The sequence below is a fragment of the Trachurus trachurus genome, assembly GCF_905171665.1.
Source record: "Trachurus trachurus genome assembly, chromosome: 20".
In the NCBI taxonomy this organism is placed as follows: Eukaryota; Metazoa; Chordata; class Actinopteri; order Carangiformes; family Carangidae; genus Trachurus; species Trachurus trachurus.
This window is the reverse complement of record NC_139911.1, coordinates 15036187-15055814: the sequence shown is the minus strand read 5'-3', so window position 1 is coordinate 15055814 and position 19628 is coordinate 15036187. Positions and strand designations below refer to the sequence as shown.

Here is a 19628-nt window from a genome sequence, read left to right as displayed (position 1 = left end):
GTGCCGTCCCCTCCCTCCGCCCCCCCCGCCGGCAGCTCAGCCCCCGTCCAACAGGAGCTGAGCCCTGTGTTTGTTTGTCTGGGATTTTTTTCTTTTTTTTTTTCAAGGTTTTCCCACTTCCCCCCCAAAATGGCGGCCGCTGCCTCCAGTTTCATCATCTAGCGCTCAATCGGTCTGTGACTTTTGAGTCTTTGTGTTACACCGAGCTCCTCCGGCGATCAGCAGATCCTGGAGGTTTCCTTGGTGAGGAGTCTCCCCGTGGAGCAGGAGGGAGGAGGGCTGGCACAGGAGGGGAGGGGGGCCGGGTAGGGGGCGGCGGCGGCAGCAGCGGTGGCGGTGGGGGGCCCGGATGCTCAGCACTGCTCGGACTCGATGAAGCCCTCCTTCTCCTGGCCCACCGGCTCCACCTCGGCATAGGCTGGGTGACCCGACCCACGGCGAAACTTCATGGCGGGCCACCTGCTCGGACGTCTCTGTGAGGGGAGGGAGGGGGAGAGGGGGAGGGGGACATGGGGCATGTTTAGGGTCAAGGTCAAAGGTCACAGTGTCATCCAAAGATAAACAGAAGTCACACAGAAACACACTGTGACCATGTCTAAAGAAAGAAAAATCCAGGGGTGTCGTGCAGCTCAGTGGGTAGAGGATGACTTTTTTTTTTTTTCTTTCTTGTGTGAGTATACATGAGTATACATGCGTGTCATGTTGTCCTTTTTAGCTTGTTTTAGTCTGTTTTAGCCCTGGAATGGATGTGGCACCACAAATGTCGTTGCACTTGTCTGTTGCAATGACAATAAAGGCTATTTGATTGATTTGTTTTGAGAGAAGGTGCCCCTATATACAGAGGCTATCGTCCTCACTGCAGCGGCCCCGGTTCGATTCCACTGGTTACCCTTTGCTGCATGCCATTCCCAATTCTTTCTGTCTCCCTACTGTCCATTAAAGGCCTGAAAAACCCCCAAAATATACTTAAAAAAAGAAAAAAAGAGAGAAGATCAAGATCGGTCGCGACTGTTTTGCTCTGATAATGATGACTGGAGGCTTCAAGGTGAAAGTACGCTGCTGTTAGTTAAAAAAAAAAAAAGCAGGAAAAGTCGTTGTAAAGTCTGAAAAATCATTCATTTCATATTTGTTTTTTTCTCCAGCGTCCTTTCCTGGAAATCATCTTGTGACCTCACTTTTGTTTTATGAGCCTTTTAGGTCGGGAACCTGCTGCACAGAAACCCAAATTAACATCAATCCACGGTTTGAACTAGTGTCCATATGTTTTAGGGATTTATTTGGCTTGTTTTATAAATAAATATAAATAACTGTGGCTTGTTTTTAGAGATTTATGTTTCCGTCAGGACAGAGTGGACCGCGGGTCTCGGAGCCACAGACATAAACTATAAAACTTAACAAGAGGGCGGTGATGAACGCTCTGCTGTCTGTCTGATGCACCGTACTGATGGTGGCGACATGGTGCTTCACTTTAGCGAGCAAAACCCAGATCAGGGAATTTGTGCGACCGATAATGACCGAGAACAGCTTTAAACATAAGGAGCTGTCATTTGTTTTGAACGCCACTCACTGTGCAACACTTTAATCATCTTCAGGGAGTTCACATTAATTCACATTAAGAACGACCATGTGCACTGAGTTTCATCATCCGCCTGTGAAAAATCATAATCCATATTTATGAGTCAGGAATTGAGGAATAAAAAGAGATTCGTCCCGAGACAACTCTCCGCACAGATGGTGTGTTTTTATTCACTCGGCCAGATACTTTGGAGCAGACGTCTTTTCTTACTATTAACTGGAATGTCTGAGAAAAATCAGACTCCTCTCAACTGAACAGATTTGTACACATTCCTGACTTAATGACCATATTTTGGCAAACGAGGACTGTCTGCATTTTTAAGAAATGAGTTTTGTCTTTTTGGGTGGTCAGACTAAACACTGGAAAAAGACAAAAACAATATTGAGGATTATTTTTCTTCCAAAATGTTTCAAATATGATTGTAAAATGAATCAGTTACATTACTGAAGCACAACAAAACATTCAGTCATCAGCCTGTAAGTAAACACCAGTCAATCTACCGGCTGCCTGGAGCTATGAGATCATATCACGTGATCATTGCAGCAGATTAAGTTGTACATGTTCAAATTTGAACTTCTGGAGCACTTTGCAGACGGTGCAGCAGGGTGGTACTGTAGTCGGCACTGATCTAGGTTCGATTCCTGGGCCGACAAGCGGTGAAGCTGACGGACGGATGGACTTTTTGAGTTAGGAAAGAGCGACGAGGTGAGAAGATCAACAATAAACCTGTGGCCTCAACAGTGGTGGACAGTAACGGAGTAAATTTACTTGAGTATTAGATTTCTTTGGTACTTATTACTCTTACTTGAATACATTTCCAAGACAAATATTTTTACTTTTACTCGAGTTAATTTCTAGGAAGGCTGAAAACTACTCGTTACTTTCAGGTCTGCTCTTTTTTTTTTTTTCTAAAATACTGTTGGACACAAGCTGTGTTTGTCAAAGAAGGAAACCCCAACCGCTAAAAGCAGCACATCAGTGCAGGTGGTTTCAAAGAGTTCATTCTCAGAAACAAGAGTTAAAAGCTCCTTAAATTCATTTAGAAAAAAATATAGTAATTCATTGATATGAAAAATAAGAAATTTACTCTTACTCTTACTTTTACTTAAAGTAAATTTAAAAGCATGTACTTTTGGATACTTAAGTACCTTTAAAAGCAAGTATTTTTTTACTCTTACTCGAGTAACATGTCGACTGAGCTACTTTTACTTGTAACAGAGTCAATTTTGACCAGTAGTATTTGTACTCTTACTCAAGTACTGGGGTGGAGTACTGTGTCCATCTCTGGGCCTCAAACACACCAGAGCGGCCACCGAGGAGACACGGTGGCGATTGTTATTGTGTCGTGTCTTCATGTTGTGCGTCAGTGTCGGCGCTCACCTCGATGAGGAAGAGGCTGGCGGCGGAGGTGGGGTGGTGGTAGATGTAGACGGTGACCAGCACGCCGGCGATCATGATGAGCATCACCAGCAGGATGCCGAGGATCAGGCCGGTGTGGAGCGGGTGTGTGCCTGGCACCCGGCCCACTGTGCTGTCTGCTGGAAGAACAACAACAACAAAAAAACACATAAAATCACCTTTTTACAGCTTTTTATACACAGATCCAGATACTGTCAGGGTGTTGGAGCACTGCTAAGGTTAGAGGCTCGCTCTGCATGCTGAAAATGTTGGGATTGGTGGGTTTTTTCCCCCCCAAACTGCAGTTTCTGTGTTGACCAACAGGGGGCACTACTCATTCATCAATAACCTGCTCTCTGACTTGGACCAATATACCTTAAAACTTGACACGTTTGCTGTCAAAGTTTTGCTAAATGTCACCACGCTGAGAGAAAAAAAAGAGGCAGATATTTGATCTGGGAACATAAACAGTGACATTTCTACAGCACGTCCTCCTTGTTACGCACCGTGTACGTTAGCGTGGATTTAATAAATACAGGATGCCGTGTCTTAGAGAAAGTGATTAAGGAGATTTCCCTTCAGTTGGAAAAGAGAAAATCAAGGTTTATGTGTCTGTGGCACGATTGCTCTGTCTGTTTAAGTATTCATGAGCAGTTCTCCTCTGGAGTAGGAGGTAATCCCATGCCAAGGTTAGCAGTGTATGGCTGTGATAGGCGGAGGAGGAGCAGGCCTATAGATGCTGATACTGAGTCCCATTGTAGCCTCCAGTTATGGCACTGCAAACTGAGGGGGCTGCACATAGCAACTACATAATAAGGCCGTCCTTCAAGTGAGCCTTGGAAGTCAACACTCGTCTTCAAAGCTCTTTTCTCTGATCCATATTTCAGCCAGCAGGTGTTTTGTGAGTTCTTTTGAAGATGATAATAGTGTCCGGAAACCTATTGCCAATCTGTGTTTGGATCTATAGAGACACACACACACACACAAAAAAAACAAAAGAAAAAACACCTGCACATTATCAGCAGGAGGAAAAAAAATGGAGAGGAAGAAAAAGAGAAATGTCCGAGCACAGATTCCACTGATCATAGCAGGACAGAACCAATGAAGTGATTATGAAACAAACAGCATGGATTCTGCCTTCGTAGCGTATCTCACACAGATTTATAGCAGGCTGCAGACTACTACCCCCCCCCCCCTCCTGACCCCCACTCCACCTCCACCCCCCTCTAGCCACCTCTCCTCTGCCTCCTCCCTGCCTTTAATTAGCAGCTATAGCCGAGGCCGAGCTTGTCAGCCAACCAGCCTCTCCCCTGGCTCTCTGCCTCATTGATTTCCAGCACAGAGAATAACCGGGTGGTAATCAAACCTGTCCAGTGTGTGTGGGCACTCGCTGTGAGTGTGAGTGTAAGTGTGTGCTGCTGTAAGTCAACGTGGCCTCCACATGCACCTCCAGCACAGGGGGAATCTAAACAAGTTCAATATATGGATGACGATTCGCTGTCCTGAAGCAGCTCATTGATACTGAACAAAATTGTTATTATAGTAGATGGTAGAATTTATAATGTGTACAGTTTAAACATAGCAGCTCAGTCCTACTTTTCAGAGGAAAACAACTTGGCAGGGGAAATGACATGATGACATTTTTAGCTATTGCGTGTAATCCTTAACATCACAGTCTGAGGAGGGTTTAGATTTTTTTCCTTTTGTTGTTGTTTTATCAGACAGGCATTTACTCTTTTGTCGTGTTTATTGTCTGTCAGTGCTTCAGAGTCTCCGAGCGTCCTCCTGGTCGGCTGGAAGCACAAACGATGCGACAGGCTGTTAGTCTGCCGTGTCAGGAGGTTAGCAGGGGGGCAGGAGACTGAGCAGAGATGTAGACACAATGAAAAAAAAACAACCCAACAGCCCAGCAGCTTAAGCAGCAGCAGCAGGAGGTGAGAGGGTCCGTGTGGAGCTCTGGAGGAGCTCGGCCCCTCGGAGACGGACGGTTTCATCTGGACTCTTCTGACTGGTGCATTTAATCCAGTGAGAGAAAGCAGAGACAAAGGCCTGAGAATATCATTTCTACTACGGCATGGTGGGTTGCTGACAGTCAGCACATCTGAAAACACGTCTTCAGCAAATTGCACCCAAATTCATTCTCTATTATCTTTGTCCTCACGACTACTTGGACCTACAGCGGGCGGGTAAACACTAATGGACAGCAGAGCTCTTAGACGGCAGTAAAAGGCATCACAGCTTTTGGGTGAGGACAAATGAAATGAGAGGAAATTCAGCCAACCCTTTTCTTTTTCAGCTTCGCTTTCGTGCCACGACCGTAACACAGGAGTGTAACTGTTCTCTCACTTGGCTAATGGGTTTCAGCAAACGGTCAACACAAACTAAACGGACCAAAAATTCTTCTCCTCTTAGAAAATAGGTGCTGAAGCAGCAGTGCCATGAGTCAAAGCATTGAGTTGAATGTCTTTGATCATTTAGACGTAGAATGACACATTTTAAATCTGTAACTCACATGTGCTTGCTTTGTCACGTTTGACTTGAACAGTAGAAGTCCCTGCTTTGTTTTCTTCTCTCAGTACAATAACCCCGGTCCCGTCCTGCAATTACTTTTCACCTTGAATAACATTACTGCGAGGTACGAGGTGAGAAACGCTCAGGTACACAAATAAAATGCATAGAGGATGTCAGCGCGGTGCGAGGCGCTGCTGCGACGGTGCTACTGTGATGGGAAACATGCAGCGTTTGTGTAATGAATGTGCGATAGAAGCTGCGGATTTCCCCATTCCTCTCAAGCAGGAAATTAAACATTGGAGCGGCTATCTGCGAACACTGATAGAGCTGCAACTCACTGCAGAGTTTGGGATGTTTCACACATACAGTGACTAAAGCATGTTGTTGCTTAGCAAAAGTGAAAAGACTGAATTCTGGAAGTTGGTGCTGTAAAATCTCTGTGAAATTAATGTTAATGCTTTGACTGTAATTGCTCTAAACTAGCTAAACCGTGGTATTAGCGCGAGATGAGTTTTGTGTCGTGCCCTGGATGGATAATGCAAGAACGTTTTTTCACTCATTCACCAATTCGCACCTCGAAATCACAGCAGACACCATATCAGGCTAGAAGAGCATTACCCACACTTTTATTTTACCTCTAAGGTTTAATGCAAAATCCATCTAGGCAGCAGAGTCTACAGAAAAGAAAAGCCTGCTACAGTGGCCAGTGGCTGTCACTTTTCTTTCAAATGGTCTTTTATCAAAGAATAGGAAAATAATTTCAGTGCTAACTAAAAAAAGTCTGGTCAGACTCCACAGCAGTTTTCTAAAGAAAAGCTTCAGCCCCCTTTAAAGACTCAGGGTGATCTTTAGCTTGAGAATAACCTTTAAAGCCGGTGGTCTTGGGGTGTGTGGACTATTTCCTGTTTAAGTTGTGTGTGGGGTTTCTCTGCTCCAAACTGACATCCTTTATCTTTTCCCTTGTTTGACTTCTTTTTTTAATTTTATTTCAAAGCGCTGTGTGGCTGATGTCTGTGAAAAGTGCTATATAATAATCTGTGTTTTCTCTAACACAACAAGACGATCAATCAATTAATAAACAGATTTGAAGCTTGTCTCCAACTCATTTGATCATGAACTGAGTCTATTTTGATTTTGTAGCTGTTTGTCAGGCGGAATAAGAGAAAACAGGATGATGACGCCTCCGTGAAATTCTGATTTGTCTCTGTTTTCTGTAAAATTACAGGCAGAGAAATGAATATAGTGAATTAAATACACTTTCATTACATCAATCAATGACGAAAATATCCATTAGTAGTTAAATGCCATGTACAAAACCAGAAAGAAAAATGTAGAAATAGCAGAATAGTCTCATGACCTTTTGGGAAACAACTGTAGCTGCCTCCACTGGAGCTTTTTCTCACATCATATGATCTCCCTCTGATTAGATGTTCAAATTCACATTCATCTGACCACTTAAAGTCTCTCTTCAACTTAAGATATGATTACATAGCAACTGAGTGGACAGTAAAGTACGTAATGATGAAGTTATGAGTTATGATGAAATAAAAGGTTGTTTTTTTTTAAAGAAGAGATTTAAATGGACAAACAAAGCCAGAAAACTGTTAAGAACCAGTTTACAGACCAAATAGTGAGAAGAGCGTCATCTAATATACCTAAATTCTGTTTATACAAACAAGCAACTTAAGCAGCAGTCTGAGTTAAATATCATTTTCTGCTACAGTTTGAGAGATATGTAGTCATTTAGATGGAAATGTAAAACAGTTGGGATTAAAAAAACACTGTACTGTTTGTTTTACAGCTACTGTATTGTCTACCACTGTCCTATAGGAAATATTTATATCTCACTGAACAAAAAGTGTTTCAATACTTCTTTGGTATGTATATATCTCACTGCCTTTCCACACACAAGCCCAGACACTACAATCGATCCACAGAGAGAGGACAGTTAAACATCATCGCTGGCTGCTGAATTAAGTTTATCAGCTGACTGAGCCACACGTCCTCCAACAAGATCAAAAAGCAGAGGCTGACACACACACACACACACACACACACACACACACACACACACACACACACACACACACTCACACACACACACAGACTCAGCCACTCAGACAATAGGGAGGAAAAGCACAGTTGAACATCAGATACGGCAACGGCAGCAGTTGCCTGGACACCACAGCAGGGAAAGACAGAGACCTACCCTGGTTGTCTCTGAGATGCAGAGCGATCTTTGTATCATCTGTGTGGAGACAAAGACAGAAAGAAACATGAGCGTCAGACATAATAATCAATATTTCTCTTTGTAGTTTGTTTTTGAAGCTCTGACAATATAAACAACGCAGCGAAGGTCCCAAATGAGATTAGACTTCTTTCATTAATGAACCGTCCTCCTTTCAAGATGAAATTTACTATACTTAAGATGTGATTAAAAATATATGTTTTGAATATAATGGTTCAGCATGCATAATTCAACACATAAAAGTAGTCTGGGGTTAACTATACATGTGAAATATGGAAATGTAGCGTGACCCACTTCTCCTCCAAGGGTAGTAGGCATTTACACACACCGTAGGATTCCCATTATGCAAATTCAGCACATACACTACCAGATATATTTCACCGAATGGTTTAATTCAAAAGGTTTTTCTGTTGCAGTTTTTTTTTTTTTAAGTGCATGAGCCACATCTTAGGGTCAGAAAATGAAACATGAAATAAGATAAGCTGTATTTTGTTTTTGGATATTTGTAGAAGTGAACAGACTTCATCTAGAATCATTGTAGTAAACAGTTTTTCTACAATCTAGACTCAAGTTACATACACTGGATATATTAATTAAGTTTTGCAAAATACGTAGCTGAAAAAATGTAGCTGAATCTTATATTGAGTAATGAATTCATCAATGAACTGCATCCTCAAAAAAGTAAGTCTAGCAAATAAAACATAAAAAAAAGAAACACTAGCATGTAAAAGGAGATTTTATGATAGAAATGGATCCAGACAACCCAGTTCAGTTGGTTTCTACTTGAAAAAATAAAATAAAATGAGGATTGCTCATTGAGGGAAAGCTGCTAAAAAAAAACTCTCTTGACCTTTTGGGATGCACTTTTTTAGACGAAGCCAATCTTCAGCTCATCAATCTGTCTAAAGATTTCCCAGATATTCAGTCTGAGCCCACATCTACAGTGACATGTTCTCCATCAGCTCATTAAGTCAGTGAGGCTGTTGGACCATGAGACGGGACTGTGAGAACTCATGTGTTTCTGAATACTACACTTCTAAACCTGCTCCAGTTTCAAGGCAGGATTCATTGCATGGTTGTTGTATTAGCGTGCATTAGTGTGAGCTAATAAACTGTCAGCTGAGTGTTTTTCCTCTGGAGCAGGCAAGTGAAGCTCAGTCCAACGCCAACAGAGTAAAAAGGGACGTCTAAAGTTTCCATGTTGCGTCTTCCCCCACCCACAAAAACACATTTCTCTTTTCCAGTTTGTCTTTTTTTAAATTTAACTCTCTTGTCCAGCAGGAGCATGAGCCAGCCAGCCTGCACTTCACCCTGACCTTTGACCCCTGCAGCTGAACAGTCCGGCACATGTTGGGGGAAACTGATCCTCTGTACATGTCGGACAGTCAGGAGAGTTTCTTAGTGTTGACTGCAACAAATACCTCAGCATGAACCCTTGACCTCCTTGATACTAACACACACGCAGATCAAAGACATGTTGTTCCCCCGCTCCTCTGTCCGTCCTCTCACCACGCCCTGGTTTGATCTGGAGAACTACTCATATCATGTCATGTTTTGTCTCGCAGCTGGACAGATTTCACAGCGCTCCCTGAACTCACTGCATCCATCCTCGACAGAGCCAAACATCCAGCACCGGAGAGTCCAGTTAATCTCAGCCACACTAACTTTCACTGCCTCTTTCAGTGTAGGTAAATGTTTTCTAGTGAAAATGAAATAATGGTAAATCCCAGGTCTGAATAGAGGAAGCTGCATAAAGCTCAACAATAGAGGAGCAATAACATCAACCACATAGGAACAGTCTGGAATAAAACTGCAGATTTTATCACTGTGGTTTCTGAGATTTGATAAGTAAGCAATTTTAATAGCACTTTTCATAACAGTTGAATTACACAAGTAAGTAAAGTAAGGAGGAAAAGTGGTGTGGTGGAGGAAAACAAGGACACACACTGCATAAAAAATCTCATCAAGAAATTGCCAGAGGAAACAAGTTACTTTTAATATACTTTAAAAAAAAGTGCACACATGGCTTCTCAAAGACTTTGAAGGAGTCTGTTCCAAAGTCAAGAAACTACAAACCAAAGCACCATCACCTTCAATCTTCTTCTCTGAATTCAGAGCAGCCAAGTTTAAAGTCCTGATCTGAGAAGCTTTGACCTTGGAAGAGTTAAAATTCCTCCAGGGCAACTTCAACATGGATTGTTTTGCAGTGAGTCCTGAGCCAAAACACTCACGATAAGCTTTGTTTCAACCATCACAACCGCAGACTGAGCTCTCTGTCCAGCCCAACGCCGCTTTAAGGATAACGATTCTGAATGTTTCTCAATGTCAACAAAATCTGTGAAAAGACTTAACCCACGATGAGCTGATGAGCTTTGTATCCCCCTCATATTATAAAACAACATTTATGCATTTAACCATTTTCATGCATCTTTGTTCACCAAGTGCATTTGGTTTTATTCTGTATACTTGTTCCAGTTCATTGCTCTTTGATAGAAAACATAACACCACTGAAACTGAATTGGTCAGACACACTAATACAACTGAAACACATCTTTATAGACAGGGTCTCACATTGTCACGAGGATGCAGTAGATTCATTCATCCAAGGATGAAAAATAGATGTCCAACATGATTGGACACTGCATACAGTGTAGTGTGTGCTGTTTAGTATAGATAATACAAACAGTGTGTAATATGTGCTGCAGAGACATGGCGTTACCTGAATCATCTGGCTTATCATGTTTGACACCGTGGCAGCACATCTGGAGCTGATTGAGATAAATGCCTCTTTCATTAAATAAAGTGCTCGGAGGCCATAAAAAGGGAAATTAGCTGAAAATTGGCACAATAAATTCAGCCAGCTCGTAACTTTCACTTGTGTAGAGACAGACAAAAAAGAATAATAGAAGTAAACAAACTATGGAGGACACCTTGGCTGTTTTCCTAACATCAGCAAAAGAAGGCTCCCTGGCTCTGTTCAGGGAGGATTTGCATTAGATAAGTCTTAAGACTCTGCTGCAGCGTGGTCTGGGTGAGTCACCCGCTGGGCAAAGTGAATCATGTGCTCAATACTTTACACTGCAATATCAGAAGAATGTGACTTGTCTGACCTTTGCTGTCTGATACTGACTGGAAGAGAAACTGACCACTTTACCAAAGAAGAAGGGAATCACATGATGACTGACGTATAAAAATGAAATCTCTTGAGACATTGAACCCACAACGTTTCCTTCTCACACAAGACTTGTGGTCAGACTTATTTTTTGGTGTTGGCATTATTTAATATTTTTTGTTGATGTCAGCAAACCAACATTGTATTCTGCAATGTTGAAGGTATTTTAATTTCAAAATTTCAATAGTTTGCACTTTAAGGTATTTCATATTTATGGTGAGTCATGCATTACATCCTGTAATATGAGCTCATCAATGTATAATTTCCCTAACATTTTATCATAAAATAAAATTAATTGTCGATGTTCCTAGTGTAGACGTAAAACGTAGAGCACTTCACATAACACAGAATTAATTTGTTAAAAAGTCAAATACTTTCCTCTGCTCGAGGCTGAACACTGTAGCTTTTATCAACTGAGATTAAAAACTGTCCTGGAGGGAACATCCACCTTTATCTAGAGACGGTGGGTAGAACTGACTTAGATCTATGACCAGTTCACTGCTGTGCAAGCCTGCTCATATACTAGCTGTGTGAGGCTAATATATTTTATACATCATTTTTAGTAATTTAAAATACTGATGTATTTCACTCTTTTTACTTTTACCTTCATGTGCATGTTAACTGAATCAATTATTGTACAATGTTGCACTTCCTCTTTCAACTCCTTGATCTTTCAATGTGGATATATCAGATCTTTACTGTCGTTGTTGGATTTGGTCTTTCTGTGGGATTTGTACTGGTAATTTGTGGAAAAAAACATATATTTTACTTATCTTTGACTTCAACCTGTGTTGAAATACTGGGATACATTCATGTCTAAGTGAATAACAATTCTAATCTGTATATTCCCTCTCCAGAGATTTAAGAGGAAACATTTGGCATCATTTGTCGGATATAACCACAGTATAACTTTATTTTGTCTCTATTCCCTGTTTTAGATTTCTGCCTTGTCTAAAAAGACAGTGTCATGGGACCCGACTAGAAAAGAAACCTCAAATGTAAAATAAGACCTTGAAAGACAGACAGAGTCAGGTAATAAGTAGGAACAGCTTTTCACAAAGCCTCAGAATCTGGATCAGATCGAGCCAATTTCACTAACACGACTGTACTTTCCTCTTACTGAGACAAGAGCCAGCACTCTGGTTTCCTATTAAACATTTAACCCTCAAAAAGGGTTAAAATGTAGCTCTTTGATCCAACCATTTAAAGCAATGCTTCATAATTAACCAGAAAACTGGTCAAGGAGAACAACAGATCCATCATCAGGAAAGGATGCCTTGAGGTATACATCATCTCTGGAAACAAAGATTGATTGTGAGCCAGAGGAGCTGAATGACAAGATCACAGGTTTGTGTGGGTGTATCTATTTTGGACTGGAGAGATTTGTCCTAATTCAATCTGTATTGTTTAAAAGTTGGTACAAACACAGCTGCTGCGCCTTGCTCCACTGATCTGCCATCTGGAATGATTTTTTTTTTTATCTTAAGTGGAGAGCAGGGGAGATGCATTCTCCAAAAAGCGAAGTGTCTTGTGCATGTTGTAAAAGAGGAAACACGTCAATACCAATAAAGAACAGTTCCAGCAAATGCACTTCATTTAAAATCCTGCCAGAAAAGAACATCCATCACCGGCTCAGAGAAAAGCTCTGGGTCCTGCCACAATCTGCACCGTGGCCTCGTTCAAGCTCAGTTTCCTACTTTACCTTCAGTGGGGACGCTGGTGGGAGGGTGGGAGGTGGAGGGCGTGTCCCTGCCTGCAGTGGCCTCTCTGCTCCTGGATGTTGTTTTAGCCACGACGGTGGTGGTGAAGGGGTAAAGATACGTGGTGTCAATGATGTCACACATCTTGTCCTTGGTCTGAAAGATGACAAATGTGGTCACGACTGAGTACACGGTCTCAAACAGAAAACTAACGCATGAGAGGGGATTCTCCTATTGCACTATTCATCATCCAGGAACACACACACCACGCACACACACACACACAAAAAAAATTATCAGGCAAGATAGGGGAAGATTTAAAGGGATAGTTCAACATTTTGGCAAATTGGGCCATTGCCATAATCCCTATAGTTTTAGGAGTAGGTTCGTTACCTTTAATCGTCGGTGCAAGCTATTTTTAGAGCGGTGGAGCAGAGCCGTGAGCTGCTCAGAGCTACGCTACGGAGGCTAATGGGATTTTGACAGGAATGCGCGTCAGCGGTTTTGCATGAATTTACCTTGAAAACAACTCTGTCTCGTAACGTTCTGTTATTATCTCATAGCGTGGTGAATGTGCAGGTCACAACTTGTCCACCAGAGCGTTTTGGAGTTGTTGGATTGTGTATTTGATGAGTTTGATGAGGGAAACCAAGATATCCCATTAGCCTCTGTAGTGTAGCTCTGAGCAGCTCACGGCTCCGTTCCGCCGCTTCAAAAATAGCTTGCACCGACAAATAAAGGTAACCAACCTACTCCTAAAACTATAGGGATTATGGCAATGGGTCAATTTGCCAAAATGTTGAACTATCCCTTTAAGGCAGTATCAGACAAATTCAAGTGATGGCTTGTCATCATATGTGTTGATCTTGAATGTTCACCTCATCTGGGCAGCTGTTATCGACCCAATCCTGCCGATGGCGGTCAAAGCCACTGGAACATCTGAGGGCAAAGGAAACAACTGTCAGTCAAAAGCTGAATCCTAAGCGCTGCACTGGAGTTGCTTGGTGGCTCATTTTGTTTAGTTTGTTAGCAGCTCACCACTTCCTAAATGGCCCTTAAACCTGAGCTACAGAGCAGTTTATGTTTGGTCATAAACCAGAGTCTTAGATAAACAGTTCTGACATGATGAAAAGTTTAAGGATCGCTAAAGTTATTACAGTTCATCCATCCAGGGGACATATATGTCAAATGGGAAATATCAATCTAACAAACCATGTCTGGTATGCCTTATAACCACAAGGCAATTAGGCTGATCCCAGAACACACTTCCTGTAAAAGAAAAATGAAGCTATTTTCCAAACCTTTAAGTAGCTACTCCGGAGCCACAGAGCTCCTGATGTGTAAAAAAACAAACTGTAGAATTCCCCTTTAACAAATGTGAAGTATAATTTGTTGCGTCCTCATTACAACGGCAGATATGATTTTCTTATTTTAGTTAATATATTTCAGATTCTTCTGTGCTGACTCAAGCTGCGAGGCAAACATCTGCCCCTCCCGCTCCCCGCCTCCCTCCTCGGAGTGTGAGGAGGGAGCAGCTTTACACAGTATGAAGACGTAGGAAATGTGTGGAGGAGGTTCAACGGGTCGTGGGGCCTTTGGATCAAGGGTGCTGTTGAGTCGACTGTGCATCTTGGCCGGAGACTTCTAATAACCTCAAAAGGCAGACAGTAATCGAGGCGGCAGCTACTAATCCTCCATGCTGTAAACGGATCAAAATTAAAACTCGCCCACTGGTGAACTCACCATTGTTCTGTGTGTCTAGGCCCTTTGCCACTAAAACAGTATCCTGTCTGGGAGGACAAGTTAGTATGCAAAGCAGCGAGCCCACTCACACTCTGTTCTGTCAAATGGAGTGAATTTTAAAAAGCGTTGGCAGTCTGTAAATCATCCCTCACTGCAAGAGGGGGACATACAGTATAGGGAAAATGCACACCTATAAACAACAACTATGACTGGCTCACGATCACAATCTGCTCTGTGCTGCAAAGACAATATGAGTCCAGTAGAGTCTCAGCCATCTCCAGCAGGCCCCATTTCTCTGGAGAACATATTGTTATGGTAATGACTTTATGTGAAGGAGTCCATTTTCATCTTTCTACCTCTCTAATCATCCCGTTCCTTTTATTTCCCCCCCGAAAAAATCCAGCCTCATCTGTTCAATCAGGCAAGACAGATTCCTCCGCTTAATCCCCCACTTTTCCCTGACTGCAGCTCTCCCCCCCAAGAGGGAGGTGAGGGAAGTGGAATGGGACTCAATATTACTGATAGGTCCTGGTCTAACCTGTCCCTGTTGGGAACTTGTGTTTTGTTTCTTCTCAATGGTATCCATCTCAGCGATTTGCCATAATGCAGTAAGCCACTGTGCTTTTAATTAGAAACGGGTTGAAGGGCTTCATTTGAATATAAATGAACCCATGAGGGAAAACATTTCTCCTCAGGTCTCCCACACGCACAGCAGGACGAACAGGGTGCATTAGTGGGATTTGGTCCTGCTTCATGACAAACAAGGAGTTGTTCTTTAAATTGTCTGCAGCTGCTAAAAAGTAAACTAGAGTATTTACTACAGTGTTGAACATTTCTTCTGTTCGTCCATCGACGTGTATGAATGTACTCGGTTACACATTAATGGAATTTCTTTAAATCTGCCACAAATGTTCACTTGGACTCTGGGATGCACTGATTAGATTTTGGTGGCCAAAGGTCAAAGGTCAAGCTCAATGTGACACAGCAATTATGACAAAATTTCACACAAGCGGACACTTAACTTACAAAAGGTGGGTTTTAGATCTGGCAATGTCTATATAACACCTCAAATTTGGTAAAATAAAAAAAAAACATTCACTCAAGGACAAACTGATGGTTTGGTGGTTAAAGGTCAAAATCACAATGAGCTCACAAATTAGTCTGAGTGGAAATGAGTGTGGATAAACAGAGGGTGTCACCTGAAACTAGTCTGAGTGGTGGAGGCAGTCAACCGGGAGGCAGTAATTCTAGTTTTATATTTTTCATTGATTTTTTCTTTCCCTGTACAGCTCCCCTACACATGCATCAGAGCTGTATTAAGTCACTGCTAATGCAAAAAGATCAACCCTCCTATTACAGCTCCACACTAAATGAACTCAGCTGGCGAAACCCTGAGTGGCTTTTATTGCGAAACGGTCATGAAAAAAGACAATGGTCATTTTGTGCCCTTCTTCCCGGCATGCAACTTTTCCAAAGGAGTAATGGAATGAGATGGAGCGACCACTGTGAGCTGTTAGGATGAAAGACTTTGAACAGCCTGACAGGCTGCACACCTCCAGATAAGCAGATGCTGTGCGGGAGGACCACTCGCATCATGTGCAGCATGAAATCAGATCATAGCTGTAATTATTTTTGACTGACGGCTGCACAGTAAACAGATACACTAGTTGCTCCTCTGCTTTTCTGACAAAACAGTTGCTACAGTTGCACTTCCTGTTGCTAACACAACCAAATCTTCCCTTTCTCAAGTCTTTTCAGTCTCAAACTAAGATTTTCAAGATTTACTTTGTAATAGTAATATTGCTGGAGTGATAAGAAATACTGGTTCCTGTGAACCTACGTGTTTCAAATATTCATAATACTAGTGCTGCACCTGCCCTTTTCTTTCCTGTTTTTTTTTTAGATTTATGTCTCAAGCAGTTCTGAAAAAAATCTCTCAAAATCAAAAACGGACTGAAGTTTTGTGACCTCCCTGCAAAATAAAAGTTTAAAGACTCAATACATAGAAAATAATCTGTCCAGAGTAAAGGAGATTTTTCTTCCTCCACTGTCCTGCTGCTTTCCTAAACATGACTAATACTCCAACAGTTCAGGCCATAACATTGTTAGACATTGTTTAGCCTCTGTAATAAACCACTGCTATCATCCGTAGCTAAGGTACCCAGAGTCTTATAGATAAGAAGGTGCACGGAAAGAATAGATTTAAAAAATAAACTGTTCTAATCTAGTTCTCAAGGATAAACTGTGACAATACTGATGATTAATGTCACCTTCATATATTATTGTCGTGTAAGTTTAACCTAATGTGGAATACGGTGTTAGACAAAGACATCTTCAGAATCTGACGTGATACTATGATTCACTCGCTGTCACTGCATTCATTGTTCATCATTTTCTCAGCTTTTAATAAGTGTTTCTTTCTGCCAGAGACACCTGAGCTCCTGCTAATTGTGCTTTCTTCATCTCACAATTTCTCACCCAGCTCCGAACAATGTGCCGCTGAGTATTAATAACCCTAAAATTACACAAAACTTTGAAATGGGCAAATCAACATAATCTTTTACATTGTATTTCTACATTTATGTAAATAAAGGATCTGAATACTTCTCCCCCCTGGATAGTTTGCAAGATTTGTGAGCCTGTGATTATGTCATTTCTCAACATGAAGGATGCAATAACAGTTTGCAGAGAGACTGAGACATATTAAAACTCAATATTCATCCCCTTTAATTTTCCATGAGCTGCATTTGTGATGCTCACCAGCTGGGTATTGTAGGTAAACAAGTCCCTGCATTTCTAACACATCAGTGCACATGCACTTATGGCGCACTGTGAGTCCACTCCGATGTCTGTCATGCTTTATTAACCCGGTCCGGCGCAGGCTGCGCATATGAGCCACAACAAAGTGGTCCGGCTCAGAACTTAGCATGAGAGAGGCGCTGTGCTCTCACCTTCGCAGCACTTTACTGAGAGAGGTTCATTATGGTTGTTCTCTTTAAATGTCAGCGCCTTTCATTAACCCCGGAGCCAATGAGGCTGCCACGGTTTTTAATTAGCGCGTGTTTAAAGCATGTTTGCCTTTTTCAAAGGAAGTGGCTAAAGGATACAAAGGGCAGAGCAACACTGAACAGTGAGATATTAACGCAGTTGGAAAGCTAATTAAAATGCAGCTTAATGAGATCAGTGCTACAGGAATAAAGGATCTCAATACAGCCTCCATGTGAGGAAAAACACATCTTCGTGTCGCTGCACTGTAAATTAGTTCGTCTCCGTCAAAGGAAGAAAAATTTAAGATGCAGAGTAGGGGGGAAGTCAAATCCAGAACCCAGTGTAAATCCTAAATAACTAATCTCTACGGACAGAGCAGAAATGCTGCACATTTCTCCAGTCAACCACGTTACTCACAGAATGAATGATGAGTCCAAAATAAAAGAGTGGCAGATTAATATTTGATGCAAAAGGCAACAACGTGGCCTACAAAGAGAGGGGATAATGGCTGTCCCACGTCATACTGAAAAAATCCAGACAACAACCGCCCCAAAAAATATTTTCCACAAATCCAGACAAGACATTTATCAGGACAGCAAACATCTGTTGGCTTGCAAGTTGAGACTGTCTTAACTTGTATGGATGAAAACACAGCTCTGCTATCTTTCCATAATTTATTCCCATCTCTCCCTTTTTAACTAAAACTCAAACCCGACGAAACAAAAACCCTCCGCAGTTCGTATTTCAGCTGTCAGGAAATTCTAGGGAGGAACACTAACACTTCTTTAGCAGCTCAAATATTTACTTTTGTTTGAAGTGCAGGGAGTCAGGAAGGATAAGATAAAACGGGGACCAGAGGTTGACAGAACAGGTGTGAGTTGAATGAATGTTAGAATGAGCTGCTGTAGAAAAACCACTACTTTCCCATTCAATGGCTTGAGGAGTGAAAAACTTAGAGGTTGTCTAACACTTTTACAAACTGATAAACAATCATACAGAAATGAAAATTTTTCATCATCATATCGAATGTATGATATGTCTGCAGACTGTGTAGCAGTAGTTACGTTGTAGTGGACTCCCTGCAGCAAGACAGAGTTGATCATGCTGGTTCATCCACATTATGTTTTGCTGCTATGGAAAGCTGAGTGCAACATTTTTCTGGAGAATTTGGTGAAGGTCTTGCAGTTGAACAGAAACAATGCACATATTTAGATTTAACTCCATTAGGAGCTGCCATTGTTGTCAACGAACAGTCACTTCTCTTTATTGTCACAACTGAGGTTCGCCTGTAGCTGCTTACTCATAGGACGCGGCTTGGTCTGAACCACTGTGGTTCTGTGAAAACCCAATAGACTGGAGCCAGCCTCGCTTGCAAAAAAATTTAGCTGCCACTAAAATTTAGGTTTCCTCTGTTTTACATATTCGTAAACTGCACATCATTAGTTTTTGGACTGTTCGGTTCTCTGGGGAAACTCTGATGGACATTGTTTCGCTACTTTTCAACATTTTATCAGAAAAAAATGTTCACTAGTTGCTACTGTAGTTGTGGTTCTAGTGAGAGATGTGAATGAGTTAGAGATCAAAGAGTCCGTATATCCAACCTGTTGAGGCGATGACACCAGCTACAGTTGAAGTTGATCTGTGAGGAGATGCAGCTGCTGCAGCTGGTGAACTGGAGACAGGCTGGAGAGGAGAGAGAAACATCAAAACAGGTCAAAATATCTGTCAAACACTTACACTTGACTTGTAGCCAAGGTCCTGTGTGCTGCAGAGGTCTTATAATGATATGAAACTGATCGAAAGAAAACTTAGATCCCTATACTGTGCAGTGTGCCAGCAGCTTTTACAATAAATTCTCCTTACTTGGTAAAGGCATCATTTCCACGGCTGTAGAATTGGTGATCTTTGTCTTCGTCAGCTCCACGCGGTGGTATTCATAGATTGTTCTCCGCCTCACATCTATATTTTGGAGAAAGGGGGCAGAGTGAGAGAGCGAACAAACCATCACAAATCTTCCACCCAGAGATAAAAACTGGGACAAGTGGTCCCCGAAGAAAGAGGAGAGAGAGTGGGAGGCAGAATCGGGTCATATGGGATGCTACCACAGCACTTTATTTCTCCCCTCTCTTTTGTGCTCAAGTGTCAGCCTGTGACTTGGCAATGGACGGTGGCAATTTCCCCCGGGAGCTGATATCAATCAGGCCCTGTTGAAAGGCGGCGTTCTCAGTCATCTGTAACACCAAGTCATCAGGCGGGGTAAGATGGAGCGATTGATTAGATACATCATTGACT

The 19628-nt window shown here is 42.0% G+C and overlaps 1 protein-coding gene across 1 annotated transcript in view; it reads right to left on the bottom strand.

Annotated features, from left to right (window-relative positions):
- Positions 1-353: 353 nt before the first annotated feature.
- plxdc2b (plexin domain containing 2b) overlaps positions 354-19628 on the bottom strand; it is a gene marked incomplete at its 3' end in the record, with an annotated part of 82468 nt that continues 63193 nt past the window's right edge. Inside the window, exons 8-14 of the mRNA XM_083995167.1 lie at positions 19200-19295; positions 18938-19019; positions 13484-13544; positions 12608-12761; positions 7695-7733; positions 2957-3114; positions 354-473 (exon numbers count right to left, since the gene is read on the bottom strand). Of these exons, the coding sequence (XP_083851293.1) occupies positions 354-473; positions 2957-3114; positions 7695-7733; positions 12608-12761; positions 13484-13544; positions 18938-19019; positions 19200-19295 (710 nt within the window). The remainder of the gene's footprint in view (positions 474-2956; positions 3115-7694; positions 7734-12607; positions 12762-13483; positions 13545-18937; positions 19020-19199; positions 19296-19628) is intronic.